This window comes from Chiloscyllium punctatum, chromosome 2 (genome assembly GCF_047496795.1).
Source record: "Chiloscyllium punctatum isolate Juve2018m chromosome 2, sChiPun1.3, whole genome shotgun sequence".
Classification (NCBI taxonomy): Eukaryota; Metazoa; Chordata; class Chondrichthyes; order Orectolobiformes; family Hemiscylliidae; genus Chiloscyllium; species Chiloscyllium punctatum.
Genome location: NC_092740.1, coordinates 21,092,165 through 21,107,619, shown reverse-complemented (window position 1 = coordinate 21,107,619; position 15,455 = coordinate 21,092,165). Strand labels below are relative to the sequence as shown.

The 15,455-nt window shown below is 45.8% G+C and overlaps 1 protein-coding gene across 6 annotated transcripts in view; it reads right to left on the bottom strand.

Moving 5' to 3' along the window:
* Nucleotides 1-15,455, bottom strand: part of galntl6 (polypeptide N-acetylgalactosaminyltransferase like 6) — a 1,318,845-nt gene that overhangs the window by 232,869 nt on the left and 1,070,521 nt on the right. For all 6 annotated transcript variants that reach the window (XM_072591724.1, XM_072591725.1, XM_072591722.1 and 3 more), the window contains exon 6: nucleotides 3,481-3,666. In XM_072591724.1, the coding sequence (XP_072447825.1) occupies nucleotides 3,481-3,666 (186 nt within the window). The remainder of the gene's footprint in view (nucleotides 1-3,480; nucleotides 3,667-15,455) is intronic.

Sequence of the window (15,455 nt, the reverse complement as noted above, 5' to 3'; positions counted from 1 at the left end):
GTGGCCATCCTGACATTGGATTCTCTGAATTGCAGTCCCAGTCTTGCCTCCAAACCTGTTTCCACAGAATAGTCTCAATGTGTAGGAGAGGAGGCATGCAAGGGCCCAATGATATCCCTTCCCCTGGAGACAGTATAACAATCCAGGTGGTATTCGCCACTAATTCCTGGGTCAATAGATTTCTGAATTCAATTCTACAACTTAGTGTGGTGTGATCTGAACTCTTGGTTGCTAGTCTGGTATCAAACCAGAATTAGGCTGGTGTGCATAATGAAAAAGCTGGAAATCTCACATTGCCGACCGACACTGGCTCCTAGCCTGGCAATGCCTCAATCCTGAAATCCTCATCCTTTATAAGTCCCTTAATGGACTCACCCCTTCATGGAATTTCCTTTTTATTCCTACAACACTCTACCTAATTTTGATGTCTGTGTATCCACCGCTGGAGGAATTGACAGCCTGCCTTCAAATGTTTTGACCCCAAAGTTCTGGAATTTCCTCTCAAATCTCCACATTTCCCTCTATTGCTCCATCATCCTTCAAGACCCTTGCTAAAACTGAGCTCTTTGAATGAGCTGTCGGTTACTCAGCCTGATCTTGCTCAGCACCAAATTTGTGACGCAATTTGGGATGCTTTTATTAGAGACAGCCATACAAGTGTATGTTGTTGTATTTGACAAATTTTCAGCTTCAAACAGAAGGTCTCTCAAAATCTCACCAATAGCCATTACACATCAGGCATTGTCAGGTTTCAGACAGACTGGGAGCTCGCTTTCAGTGAGCTGGTCTGAAGTAGTGCTGAATTATGTTGCAGCTCAAACTGGTCCTGAGGTTAAGTAGGGTGAGGAGACAGGGGTAATCAGGCCAGGGGCAGTAGAAGGAATTACAAGGGATTAATTTTAACCAGTCTAGGAGGATGTAGAAGGCAATGTGGACTACAAGGAAGAGGAAAGGCGAGGTGGTTGAGAGATCCAAGGATAACAAATCAGACAGAGGGCGAAGGACAATTATTTCATTAAAAAATCAAAATATAAAGGCTCAATAATCTGAGAAAAAAGGCAACCATCTAAGGTATTAAGATTGGTAGTAAGCAAGGGCTATGGATGAATATGGTGGGGATAAGCCCAGGAACCTATTTTTTGGAGAGTTACTGAAAAAGTGAGCACAAAATGTAATTAAAGTTAAGAATTTACAATTTTATACCTGACTAAACACTCCAGTAGAGAGAAACTAACTCATCCAATGGATGTTTTGAAGGTAGCAGCAGCTGCTTCAGTTTCTAGCATTCAATGAGATCATAGTTGGTCTGTGAGCTAGCTCCATATATTCATCTTTGTCCCATGTCCCTTTATTTCTTTGGAAAAACCAAACTCCATATCTCAGATTTAAAGCTGACAATTAATTGAGTGATAGTTACCATTTGAGTGCATCAACCTTGACCACCCCTTGCATATTCTTAACTTAAATCCCTGAAAAAACCTGGTTCTGACTTTGCAAAGTGCCTTCAGATTCTGATTTCCCCAAGATTACATGGCGGATGAACTGTGAAGGATCTGCAGCTCAATCTGGTCATTTGGTTGGATCTTGGACTTGGGATTGTAACAGGTTATGACAATCTTACTGAGTGATTGGCCCTGATGTAAGAGCAAATATTGACAGGCAAATGTTCAAAGATCTCAAAAATGAACAATGTGAATCAGGCACTGCATTGGCGCCACCTTGTACTCCCATGAGGAGGTTGAGCAATTCATCAACTTCACCAACACATTCCACCCTGACCTTAAATTTACCTGGACCATCTCTGACACCTCCCTCCCCTTCCTGGACCTCTCCATCTCCATTAATGACAACCGACTCGACACTGACATTTTTTACAAACCCACCGACTCCCACAGCTACCTGGATTACACCTCGTCCCACCCTACCTCTTGCAAAAATGCCATCCCATATTCCCAATTCCTCCGCCTCCGCCGGATCTGCTCCCAGGAGGACCAGTTCCACCACAGAACACACCAGATGGCCTCCTTCTTTAGAGACTGCAATTTCCCTTCCCACATGGTTAAAGATGCCCTCCAACGCATCTCGTCTACATCCTTTCCTCCGCCCTCAGACCCCACCCCTCCAACCGTAACAAGGACAGAACGCCCCGGTGGTCACCTTCCACCCTACCAACCTTCGCATAAACCAAATCATCCGCTGACATTTCTGCCACCTCCAAACAGACCCCACCCCCAGGGATACATTTCCCTCCCCACCCCTTTCCGCCTTCCGCAAAGACCGTCCACTCCGTGACTACCTGGTCAGGTCCACGCCCCCCTACAACCCACCCTCCAATCCTGGCACTTTCCCCTGCCACTGCAGGACCTGTAAAACCTGCGCCCACACCTCCTCCCTCACCTCGCTCCAAGGCCCTAAAAGAGCCTTCCACATCCATCAAAGTTTCACTTGCACATCCACTAATATCATTTATTGTATCCGTTGCTCTCGATGCGGTCTCCTCTACATTGGGGAGATTGGGCGCCTCCTAGCAGAGCACTTTAGGGAACATCTCGGGGACACCCGCACCAATCAACCACACCGCCCCGTGGCCCAACATTTCAACTCCCCCTCCCACTCTGCCGAGGACATGGAGGTCCTGGGCCTCCTTCACCGCCACTCCCCCACCACCAGACGCCTGGAGGAAGAACGCCTCATCTTCCACCTCGGAACACTTCAACCCCAGGGCATCAATGTGGACTTCAACAGTTTCCTCATTTCCCTTTCCCCCACCTCACCCTAGTTCTAAACTTCCAGCTCAGTAACTGTCCCCATAACTTGTCCGGACTTGTCCTACCTGCCTATCTCCTTTTCCACCTATCCACTCCACCCTCTCCTCCCTGACCTATCACCTTTATCCCCTCCCCCACTCACCCATTGCACTCTATGCTACTCTCTCCCCACCCCCACCCTCCTCTAGCTTATCACTCCACGCTTCAGGCTCACTGCCTTTATTCCTGATGAAGGGCTTTTGCCTGAAACGTCGATTTCGAAGCTACTTGGATGCTACCTGAACTGCTGTGCTCTTCCAGCACCACTAATCCAGAATCTGGTTTCCAGCATCTGCAGTCATTGTTTTTACCTCACTGAATTTTATGTGCCAGCTATGCCCTGGGCCTTTCTTTAGGTCACAACAGTGTGTTTTTGCCATTCTGTTATGAGGATAAATAGGTGTATCAGATGTATTTAGAATTGTTCACTCACCTCTGCCTCCAACATTGTGTCATGCATAAGGTTGGCAGTGTAGCTGGTGGTCATTATGTTTAAAACCCCCTTTTCCGATGTTGTATTCTCTCACCTCTCTTATTCCTCCCTTTCAAAGTCTCATGTGGGATATCATTTGAAAACTGTCCCCTCAGAGAGAGAACATGCTTGGACAGAATATAAAACACAAAGAAGCTAAGCCTATTACAGTCATTAAAGCGAACCCAGAAAATCACTTACCAAGTAATGGTGGCAACCAGTTCACATTGGCCTCACAGTGAGAGTCCAGGAAGGTCAAAACTTCACCTTTGGCCACTGAAGCTCCTAGCAACCTGGTTCGGATCAGGCCTTCCCTCTTCCTAGTGCGCATAATCCTCACTTTCGGAAATCTAGCCATGTATTCCTCTAAACGTTCTTTCAAATGTTCTGGAAAACATAAAGGTGTGAGCACTTCAAACCTTTTTTTTAAAGATTTGGGATTGTACAGATTTCAGACAATCAGAATGGTAGAAGCTTCTTTTTGTGCCTACTTTCTCCCTTTGCCATTCTCCCTTCTTTCCCATTCATTCAACAAGGATGGGCATTGATTGCTGGAGTAGATTGAAAGGCTCCTAAGTGGTTGTTAATGGGAAGCAGGAGCGTGAGGGGGAGTTAGAGGCTACTTTGAATGGCCTCGGAAGATGAAAACGAGGCCATGGCCTGAGTGGTATTATTGCTGGACTGTTAATCCAGAGACCCAGGTAACATTTGGGGTTTAAACTAGAGTTTAAATGTCACCATAGCAGATGGTAGAGACAAACCAAGTGGCTGGAACAACATGATAGCTATAAGAGTCTCACCAAAGTAACCAAAGAGTCTAACCCTTGGGCAAAAATAAGGAGTAAGGCTGCAGGTCAGCCATGATCTCATTGAATGATTGAACAGGCTCAAAGGGCTGAATGACCTACTCCTGTGCCTATGTTCTATCTTATTGCAACCACTGGTAACGTTAGAATGTCTGCTACAAAACCCTCATACTGTGGTGAGGCCTCGGCCATTTTATTGGATATATACTGTTTGTAGGAATGCAAAAAGCACACATTCCCAGCTGATTTCCTGTTAAGACCTTGCTTGCATAGGTGTGTTTACAGATACTGTATTCCCACATCAGTAAACCTTGTGCTCCAACAAAGGTCAAGCCAGCAAATTATGGACAACCCAGTCATATCTCAAGTACCTTCTCAGTGCATAACCCAAGGGACTGTAATCAAAAAGCTGGCAGCAACAATAGTTCAGCAACATCACTGTGCCAATTATTTCAGTCTGTATTATGGCATCAACTTGCAGCTTTCTGAATCAACTGCTACCTTCTGAAAATGCTCGTACACTCTTCAGTTACCTCTAGCAGTCCCTCCCTTTCCTGAGGCAGCTTTGCAAGCAAATACAGGAGATGTAACATCTGCTTTCTTAGCTGCTCCAATTCTCAGAATACTCCTTCCAAGTGACGATTTGGAGGTGCCGGTGTTGGACTGGGGTGTACAAAGTTAAAAATCACACAACACCAGGTTATAGTCCAAGAGGTTTAATTGGAAGCACACCAGCCTTTGGAGCGACGCTCCTTCATCAGATGATTAATTTTACCTCGTTGCTTCCAATTAAACCTGTTGGACTATAACCTGGTGTTGTGTAATTTTTAACTTTATACCAAGTGAGTCAGTGATGTACTTGTACTTCTTTCAACTTAGTGCACTGCTCACAGACAACCGAATGCACACTATACAAGTTTGCTTCGGGTTTTTTGTGGGTGGCACTGGCTGGGCCAGCATTTATTGCCTATCCCTAGTTGCCCTTTGGAAGGTGCTGATGAGCTGCCTTCCTGAAGGGCAGCAGTCCCGTGTGCTGTAGGTGTGCCCACAATTTAATTTGCATTTTTAATATTCCCAATTCCAATGGGAGGTCACATTTGGGCAGAATTTATGGTCTCACGAGAATGAGGAAAAGGGCTGGCAACCCAAGCTCCTGTTTCCAGGACGCTCAATGAGATTTAATCCCGATAAGGCACCTCTCTCGTTTCAGATTCCTGCGCAGGGAAATTCCCCCCTGAAATCCTCACGGACAGACACTGTCCCACATGCACAAGAAAGTGCCTGGTCAACCAGAGGTCAGTCACTCCACAGCACCAGCCCATGTCCACAACTGCAGTGCCACCAGGTAAGATGGTCATTGCAGGTAGTGCAGTGGATGGAAGGAGTTCTTATTAAAAGGGTCAGGGGGAAGTCTCCTTGATCCCATCACTGGGAATGTTCCTAAGACACACACAGCAATTAAACCTCCAACCCCCCGTTCCCACACATGGGACAAGTACTCTAGTAACTCAGGCTGATATTGTAGGGACATGGCTTCAAGTCCCATCATGGTAGATGGTGGAATTTGAACTCAATAAAATCCAGAATTAACAGCTCATGTTGACCATGAAACCCATCTGGTTCACAAATATCTTTTCAGGAAGGAAACTGCCAATCTTAGTCTGTCCTACATAGAACTCCAGACCCAAGCAATGTGGTTGACTCTTAACTGTCCCTGAAACAACTCCACAGAGTATCATAATTAGAGTGGTGCCGGAAAAGCACAGCAGGTCAGGCAGCATCTGAGGAGTAGGGAAAGAAAACAACATTTTGGGCAAAAGCCCTTAATCAGGAATGAGGCAAGGAGCCTCCAGAGCAGAGAGATAAATGGGAGGGGGTGGGGTTGGTGAGAAGGTAGCCAAGCATACAATAGGTGGATGGAGATGGGGCTGAAGGTGATAGGTCCTACCTGCCAATTTTCCTTCCCACCTATCCACTCCACCCTCCTCTCTGACCTATCACCTTCATCCCCATCCCCATGCACCTATTGCACTCTCAGCTACCTTCTTTCCCCCCCTGCCCCCTTCCAATTTATCTCTCCACCCCAGTTGTTCCCTGCCTCACTCCTGATGAAGGGTTTTTGCCCAAAACATCAAATTTCCTGCTCCTCGGATGCTGCCTGACCTGCTGTGCTTTTCCAGCACCACTCTAATCTAGACTCTGATCGCCAGCATCTGCAGTCCTCACTTTCACCTCCAGAGTGTCATATCATGCCATCCTTTAGTTACTTGTCTTTGATCAAGCTCCATCAGAGCCTCAGGCTCTTTATTATTTTACTAAAACAGTAAAAAATACATGGACAATAAACAGAAAGCAGCATTTCACGAAAAAAAAGACACCACTATATACAGGGAAAAGGGCATCAAAGCCAAACCCCAAACTCCACTGTTCAACCAGTTTTCAGGGAGAAGAGAACAGACCTCAAATCCCATTTCCATTCATCACAAAGATAACAGTAACAAACACAGGCAAGACAGTGCAATCAAATTGGAAACTGTACATAGAACACAGACCCAATACAGCTGTAAACCCAACCACATCACATACTAATCAGACCATCCTTGGCTAGTTTTTCTGCAGGGAGAAAGTGAGAACTGCAGATGCTGGAGATCAGAGCTGAAAATGTGTTGCTGGAAAAGCGCAGCAGGTCAGGCAGCATCCAAGGAACAGGAGAATCGACGTTTCGGGCATCAGCCCGAAGAAGGGCTGAAGAAGGGCATTCCTGAAGAAGGGCTCATGCCCGAAACGTCGATTCGCCTGCCCCTTGGATGCTGCCTGACCTGCTGTGCTTTTCCAGCAACACATTTTCAGCTCTGGTTTTTCTGCAGGAGAGTCATCAGCTTTCCAATGTCCAGCCACCCTGCATATTAACCAACCAACTCTCCCCAGATCTGCTTTCCTCCAGCACAGTCATTGTCCACTGGCTCCTGTTTATTTTAATTTTATTCAACTCTTTTGTAATTGTTTACAGAAAAACAGTTAACATTTACAGCTGTATACAACAACAATTTTACAAGAGAGAGGAGCAGCAAAGCTAAGCCCCAAACCCTACCATTCAACCAGTTTACAGGGAATTGAGGGCAAACCACAAATCCGTTTCACATATGAAAAGACAGCAACAATGACATTTATATATAAAAAGCCAATCCAGTCAAAAATAAAGTGTACACAATACAGACCCAGCAAGCGCACGCGTGTGCCCTCCCCTCCCCTCCCCTCCCCTCCCCTAAGGCAGCCCAGCCACCCCTAAACATCTTCCGGCTTTGGCTCCTGTTTATTTGTTTCTCTGTGCAGGTGTGAGACACAGTGAGAGACACAAGGTGCACGAATCTTTATTCAATTTCCACCACCAGGAAGAAAGGAAACACCCGAGTGGCCAGTGACAAGCAGTGCCCTTCACATCAAAGGGCAATGCTGTGTGATCAAACAGTGAAGGGGAGGGTAGGGACTAAATCAAAATAGAGTTGGAGGGGGAAATAATGCACTCCACTCCCTGCGGCGCCCACCTCTCCCTGAACGACTCCAGGGTGTTGGTGGACACTTCGTGCTCCTTCTCCAAGGACACCCGGGCTCTAACGTAACCCCAGAAGAGGGGCAGGCAGTCGGCCCTAACGACCCCCTCCACGGCCCGCTGCCTGGACCTGTTGATGGCCAGTTTGGCCAGGCCCAGGAGCAGACCCACGAGGAGGTCTTTGGACCTGCCCTCCCTCCTCCATACCGGGTGCCCGAAGATCAGGAGCGTGGGACTGAAGTGCAACCAAAAGCAGAGGAGGAGGTTTTTGAGAAAATCAAAAAGGGAGTGCAAACGCCCACACCCAATATATACATGGTCCACAGACTCCACAGCGCCACAGAACAAGCAGTTGGGCTGGGAGTCCGTGAACCACCGCAATCTGCGGTTGCAGGGGACTGCTGCGTGCAGCACCCTCCACCCCAGATCCCCGAGAGAAAGGGGGAGGACTCCCGCGTAGAGAGCCCTCCACTGGGGATCCCCACTGCCCGGTGGCAAATGGGCACACCAAGGCGTGTACAGACGGTGGATGAGGGAGAAGAGGTGGACGGTGTGCAGCAGCAGTCTATATAGGGCCCGCCTTTTTACCCCCTGGAAAGGAACAAAATTAAAATTCCGGAGGCGGCTCAGGTTGTGGGGCACAGGCTCCCGCGGGAAGTACGGGACCTTGGGGCCAATGTGAAATTCCGTCCGGGCCGGGGTGAGCGCGGACGGGATCCCACCGCACACCTGAGCGTCCTCCAACTGGTGCACTACGTCGGGTCCGAGCACCACCGTTTTAAGGCGTCGGATGGCGGTGGCCATGTACCAGATGTCTACCGCTGCCCTGCTCGCTATGTCCTGCGGCGGCGCCCAGGCACCCAGCACCCCCCCGACCCTGGTCACCCTCGCCGCCACGGCCTTCCCCTCCAACAGCCACTCGAACCCGTGAGTACAGAGGTGTGGATTAAGGTTCCTGTTTATATCTGTCACCTAGAGCTCCCTGATTGAGGCTATTAATCTGGTCCAATCAGGGCAACTATATTTTATGAGGTCCACCTGTCTGACCTCGTTACAATCCCCTTGGCAATAAGGGATGGGTAATAAATGCTGGCCTAGCCACAGGTGCCCATATCCCATGAATGAATATAGTAGAAAGATAAACTAGGTGCTAGGCCAATTCATTGGGGCTTTTCCTGATAAAATGCATAGTGTGGCTCCTCGCTGCCAAATGTTAAATAGTACTATACCAGGACCTTGAATATTTAAGTGATCCTTAAATTGCCACTGAAGGGACTCAAATCAGCTCAATTAGGATGATGGAACTCAGGCCTTCTCTCTACCTCATATTTTCCTGTCTAATGATATGAAATCGCACCTTCTATGATATTAAATTCTGCCTGGAAACTCTGTTCCTCTCAGCACAGACACTGTTAGGCCTGCTGAACCTTTCGGAAAAGTTTTGTTTTTCTTGTCAGTTGTTAAGCCACGTGAGAGGAGGGAGTAGGTTACATCACTCAGGTGAGATGGTTATATCACTCGGATGAGAAGGTTACATCGATAGGGTGAGATGGTTACATCACTCGGGTGAGGTGGTTACATCACCGGGGTGAGAAGGTTACATCGATAGGGTGAGATGGTGACATCGATCGGGTGAGATGGTTACATCACAGGGGTGAGAAGGTTACATCGATAGGTTGAGATGGTTACATCACTGGAGTGAGAAGGTTACATCGATAAGGTGAGATGGTTACATCGATATGGTGAGATGGTTATATCACTCGGATGAGAAGGTTACATCGATAGGGTGAGATGGTTACATCACTCGGGTGAGGTGGTTACATCACCGGGGTGAGATGGTTACATCACTCGGGTGAGATGGTGACATCGATAGGGTGAGATGGTTACATCACTCGGGTGAGGTGGTTACATCACCGGGGTGAGAAGGTTACATCGATAGGGTGAGATGGTGACATCGATCGGGTGAGATGGTTACATCACAGGGGTGAGAAGGTTACATCGATAGGTTGAGATGGTTACATCACTGGAGTGAGAAGGTTACATCGATAAGGTGAGATGGTTACATCGATAGGGTGAGATGGTTACATCACTCGGGTGAGATGGTTACACCAATAGAGTGAGAAGGTTACATCGATAGGGTGAGATGGTGACAGTGATCGGGTGAGATGGTGACATCGATCGGCTGAGATGTGACATTGATCGGGTGAGATAGTGACATCGATAGGGTGAGATGTGACATCGATCGGGTGAGATGGTGACATCGATCGGCTGAGATGTGACATCGATCGGGTGAGATGGTGACATCGATCGGCTGAGATGTGACATCGATCGGGTGAGATGGTGACATCGATAGGGTGAGATGTGACATCGATCGGGTGAGATGGTGACATCGATCGGCTGAGATGTGACATCGATCGGGTGAGATGGTGACATCGATCGGCTGAGATGTGACATCGATCGGGTGAGATGGTGACATCGATCAGCTGAGATGTGACATCGATCGGGTGAGATGGTGACATCGATCGGGTGAGATGGTGACATCGATCGGGTGAGATGGTTACACCAATAGAGTGAGAAGGTTACATCGATAGGGTGAGATGATCACATCGATCAGCTGAGATGTGACATCGATCGGGTGAGATGGTGACACTGATCGGGTGAGATGGTTACATCGATCGGGTGAGATGGTGACATTGATGGGTGAGATCAAGAGGTGATGGTGACGGAAACATAAAGACTGGAGAAGTCAGTTTGGACTGAATGGCCTGTTGTTCTGTTCACTCAGTCTTTTGATGTTCTTTCCAGTCTTGACAGTTTTAAACATTCATCTTGGCATTGCAAGTATCTCTTAAAAAACAAAAAAAAGCAGATGTTATTAAGTGGCTGTCAAAGCCCTTTAGCCATAACCAAGGGTCTCATTGCAGTAAAACCACTCCAGTTTCATTTTAGTTTTATGAGCAGGCTATTAAACACAAGGTAGATTTATAAAACCATTAATGGGTGATTAATGGGACTTTCCGCAGAACACTAGTAAACTGGCAGACAGATCACTGCGATATGTTGCAGTAGAAAAATAACTTGTATTTTAAAGATTTTGGTGTCATTTTCCCATGTTATTTTCTCCTTGCCCTGCTAGTAGTGCCAGGCTACTTGCCAGCTATCATCTCGTGCATATGTGGAGTGATGTTTACCCCATTTTTAATGTGCACAAATGAAAAAGTAGCTCTCAAATTTCCCCTTCCACCGAAACCTTCCCTTGCTTTAGATTTGTACTCTGGATGCAAACCACTCTGGCAATGGCACAACTATTGCCCATTGCTGGTTGAGGAAGTAACAATGGGTTAACAAAGTGGATCATTTCCAAAACTGGCACACCAATGTGGTACAGATTGGAGGCTGCTTTTATCAAACAAGGCCATAAACCAAGTTCTTGACCTATTTGTTCATAAAACTATATAAAAGATATAAAGGATGCCACGGCGAGTAACAGCAGGAGAGTCCTTACTGTGTTCTGGCTAATCAATGTCATCAAAATCCATTATATGTTATTTGTGGAGGCTTGCTGTGCATAAATTGGCTGCTCCATTGCTCTGCTACAGTAACTAAACTTCATAGAGTCATACAGCGTGGAAACAGACCCTTCAGTTCAACTCATCCACGGACCAGTCATCCCAATCTAACCTAATCCCATTTGCCAGCATTTGGCCCATATCCCTCAAAACTGTTCCTATTCATATACCCATCCAGATGTCTTTTAAATGTTGTAATTGCACCAGCCTCTACCACTTCCTCTGGCAGCTCATTACATACACACATCATCCTCTGCATGAAAAAGATGCACATTAAGTCCTTTTTAGGTCCTTTACTTTCTCACCTGAAACCTATGCCCTCCAGTTTTAAACTCCCCCAACCCTGGGAAAAAGGCCTCGGATAAACATCCATCCGTGCCCCTCATGAATTTATAGACTTCTGTAAAGCCACCCCTCAGCATCAGATGCTCCAAGGAAAACGGCCACAGCCTACTCAGCCTCTCCCTATAGCTCAAACCCTCCAACCCTGGCAACATCTTTGTAAATCTTTTCGGCACCCTCTCAAGTTTAACAACCAGAATAGTACGCAATATTCCAAAAGTGTCTTCACTGATGTCCTGTACACCTGCAACATGACATCCCAATTCCTATACTCAATCAAAAATGCACATTTCTAAAGAAGATGTTTGTGGTTGTTAGAGTTCCTCAGGTTTGTGTCCTCAGTCCAAATATCTTTAGCTACTTCGTCAATAACCGTGACTGAATCGTCAGGTTAAAAATGGGCGTATTTATTGGTTGCACAATGTTTGGTACCATTCTTGGCAATTCAGATGATAATATAGTTAGTGTCCATATGCAGCAACTCTGGACAATAGCGGGTTTGGCTGATTAATAGAAAGTAATATAGATTCCACTAAAGGGCCAGATAATGACCATTCCAACAGGAGAGAACCTAACCATCACCCCTTGACATTCAAAGCCATTATCATCACTGTCAACATCTGGGGATTACCATTGACCAGAAACTGAACTAGACTAGCCATATAAATAATGGGGCTCCAGGGGATGCTTAAGCAAGCAACAGATCAGAGGGTGGTAATCCTATGACGGTGATTCCGCATTCTCCCTCTCCCCAAAGCTTGTGCACTATTTAAAAATCACCGTAATGAGTGTGATGGAATATTCCCAACTTGCCCTGATGGGTGCTGCTCCAACAACACTCAAGTAGCTCACAGCATCCAGGCCAAAGCAGCCAACTGACTGTCACTGTATCGTCACCCTTTCATCTACCATTCACTCCCTTCAACAGCAACACACAGCGACTGATCAGGGGATATGGAGATGCTTCAATATGATTAAGACAAATCACAAAAACACAGGAAGGTGGATTATTATCTGAACGGTGATAGACTGGGAAAGGGAGGGATGGAATAAGACCTGGGTACCCTGGAATACCAGTTGCTGAAAGTAACTGTGCAGGTACAGCAGGCAGTGAAGAGAGCAAATGGTACATTGGCCTTTGTAGTGAGAGGATTCAAGTACATGATCATGGACATCTTACTGCAAGTGTATCGGTCTTTGGTGAAACCACAATATAACACCATAAGATAAAGTAGCAAAATTAGGCCATTCAGCCCATTGAGTCTGCTACACCATTTGATCATGGCTGTTATGCTCCTCAAACCATTTTCCTCACTTCACCCTGTAACTTTTGATCCAATTATTAATCAAAAATTGTCTATCTCTATCTTAAATACACTCAATGACTTGGCCTCCACAACCTTCTGTGGCAATGAGTTCCACAGATTCAAGATCCTCTCGCTGTAGAAATACTACCTCATCTCAGTTCTGAAGGATCGACCCTTCACTCTGCGGTTTGCCCTTCGGTCTGAGTCTCTCCCACGATTGGAAACATCTTCTCCACATTGACTCTATCCAGGCTTCTCAGCCCGCTGTAAGTTTCAATCAGAACCCCCTTTAACCTTCTAAACTCCATCGAGTACAGACCCATAGTCCTCAACCGCTCCTCAGAGTGACAAGTCCTTCATCCCCAGGATCATTCCTATAAACCTACTCTGGACTGCCTTCCCTTAGATGCAGGTCCCAAAACTGCTCATCATTTTCCAATATTCCAAACCTGGAAAACTCCACGCATTTTTTGCTTTCTTATATGTGGAAGGATGTTCTGGCTGTGGAGGGACTGTAAAGATATGTTTGCCAGACTGATTCCTGGGTGGCAGGGCTGACTTATAAGGAGAGGCTGAATCAGACTATATGACTATATTCGCTGAAGTTTAGAAGAATGAAGGGATCTTATAGAAACCTATAAAGTTCTAACAGGACTCGAGAGGGTAAATTCAGGAAGGATGCTCACAATGACCCGAACCATCAATTGCATTCTAAGGAAGCAAAATAGGTCATATCAGACTGAGACAAGGACAAATTTATTTAACCAGAGAGTGGTGAAACTGTGGAATTCTTTGGTTGGGGGAAAACACTGAATATTTTCAAGAAGGCGTTGGATATAGTTCTTAGGGCTGAAGAGATTAAAGGATATGGGAAGAAAGTGAGAACAGGGGACTGAGTTGGATGATCAGCCATGATCATATTGAATGGTGGAGCAGGCTCAAAGGGCTGAATGTCCTATTCCTTTTCCTATTTTCTATGTTTCTATATTTGCACGGTCGGTCTCCTGGTCATTCTGTGCAAACTTGAGCTCATCCAAACTCTGCCTCCTGCGGGCTAAACTCGCACAATTTTCCATTCATCAGCACCACATTAACACACTAAACTATGCTGTCTCCCAGATGTCATTGTTAAAAGGTTTAAAAATCTTTAGGCTAAAGAGATCAAAGGATATGCAGAGAAAACAGGACCGGGGGACTTGATTGGATGATCAGCCATGATCATAGTGAATGATGGAGCAGGCCTGAAGACCTACTCCTGCTCATATTTTCCATGTTTTTAATGATAAGAACATGTGACATGTGTGATGTAAACTGTGGGATTTATATATATCTATATATATATGTACATACAGAAATTGTCAGTTTGGGTTTCTGATTTTTAAGCTAGTAACCTGAAATAATGCCACAGAGGTTGATATCCCATCACCAAGTCACCCTTTACTTACACATTGAACAGTCCTAGACTTCAGTACTGCCACTTCAGAGTCAGAGTGACAGGATCACTGACACTGCTCCTTTTATCTGTCAGCCAGGGCTCCCTGATTGAACCAGGTTAACGGCCCCAATCAGGGTTGTTACAATCACTACCTAACCGGTGGGTTTTCTGTGTTTCTGAAATTAATAATTAACTCATTAAAAATTCCATAGCCAATGTGATTTCTTTTAAAACTAGTTCAGAAAAACACTGTCACTGTGTTAAAAGTCTGGAGCTCCCTGGACTGTGGGCCAAGCTGGAGTTTATCTGCAATTTCAATCAGGAAAGGTTTGTCTTCCCTCACTTTCTGAAAGTATATTATTTGGAACAATCCTGCAGCTCTCAGTATGTGGTACTGAAAGGATTCGAAAGGGTTAACACTTGAATAAATGCAATATCTCCTTGATACTGTTGTGGTGGCTTGGTCGGTGTGTAAAATAGAATCTGGCAGAGTTTCAGCTAGCCCTCACAAAACATCTAGATAGGCCCACAATTTTACAAACACTTCAAATCCCAGCATCACCTCAATTCACTTGACGAGAACGGAATTGGCTTGGTCAGATTCCTAATTTAGACCTTGCCTGATTTTAAGCTCCATTGACTTTAATTGAGTGTAGATTTGCCCTTCACAGTGTCACTCAGATGAATCAAGCAGGGAGAATCAAAGCTTCTCATGCTTAATCTGCAGAGTTCACTGCTGCAATATAACTGCTTTGGTATGCAGCCGTAGCATTTATTGCTAGAATTTAATGGGGGTTCTCATCATCAACTCTCTGAGGAAACAGATTTCTCACAAATGTTCTATCGGACTAATTGGTGACTTTTTTTATAGTTGTGTCTTGGGGTTTTGATTCCCCTGTGCTCCTGCTCGTATATTAAAGACTGCTATCAGGTCACCATACAGCTGCCTGTGTTCTGGAGAAAAGAGCCTCAAACTCTTCAAACTTCTGTGAGGATTGGAATCTTTCAGATCTTGTATCATGCTAGTACAACATTTGTGCACCTTCCCTCATGCACTGTGTGCCTTTTGTAATATGGAATAATAACCGGCTCAGTGCACCCCTGGTTTAACATAACTTCCCTATTTGTGAAATCCATTCCTCGACAAATGAGCATTTGGTTGGATTT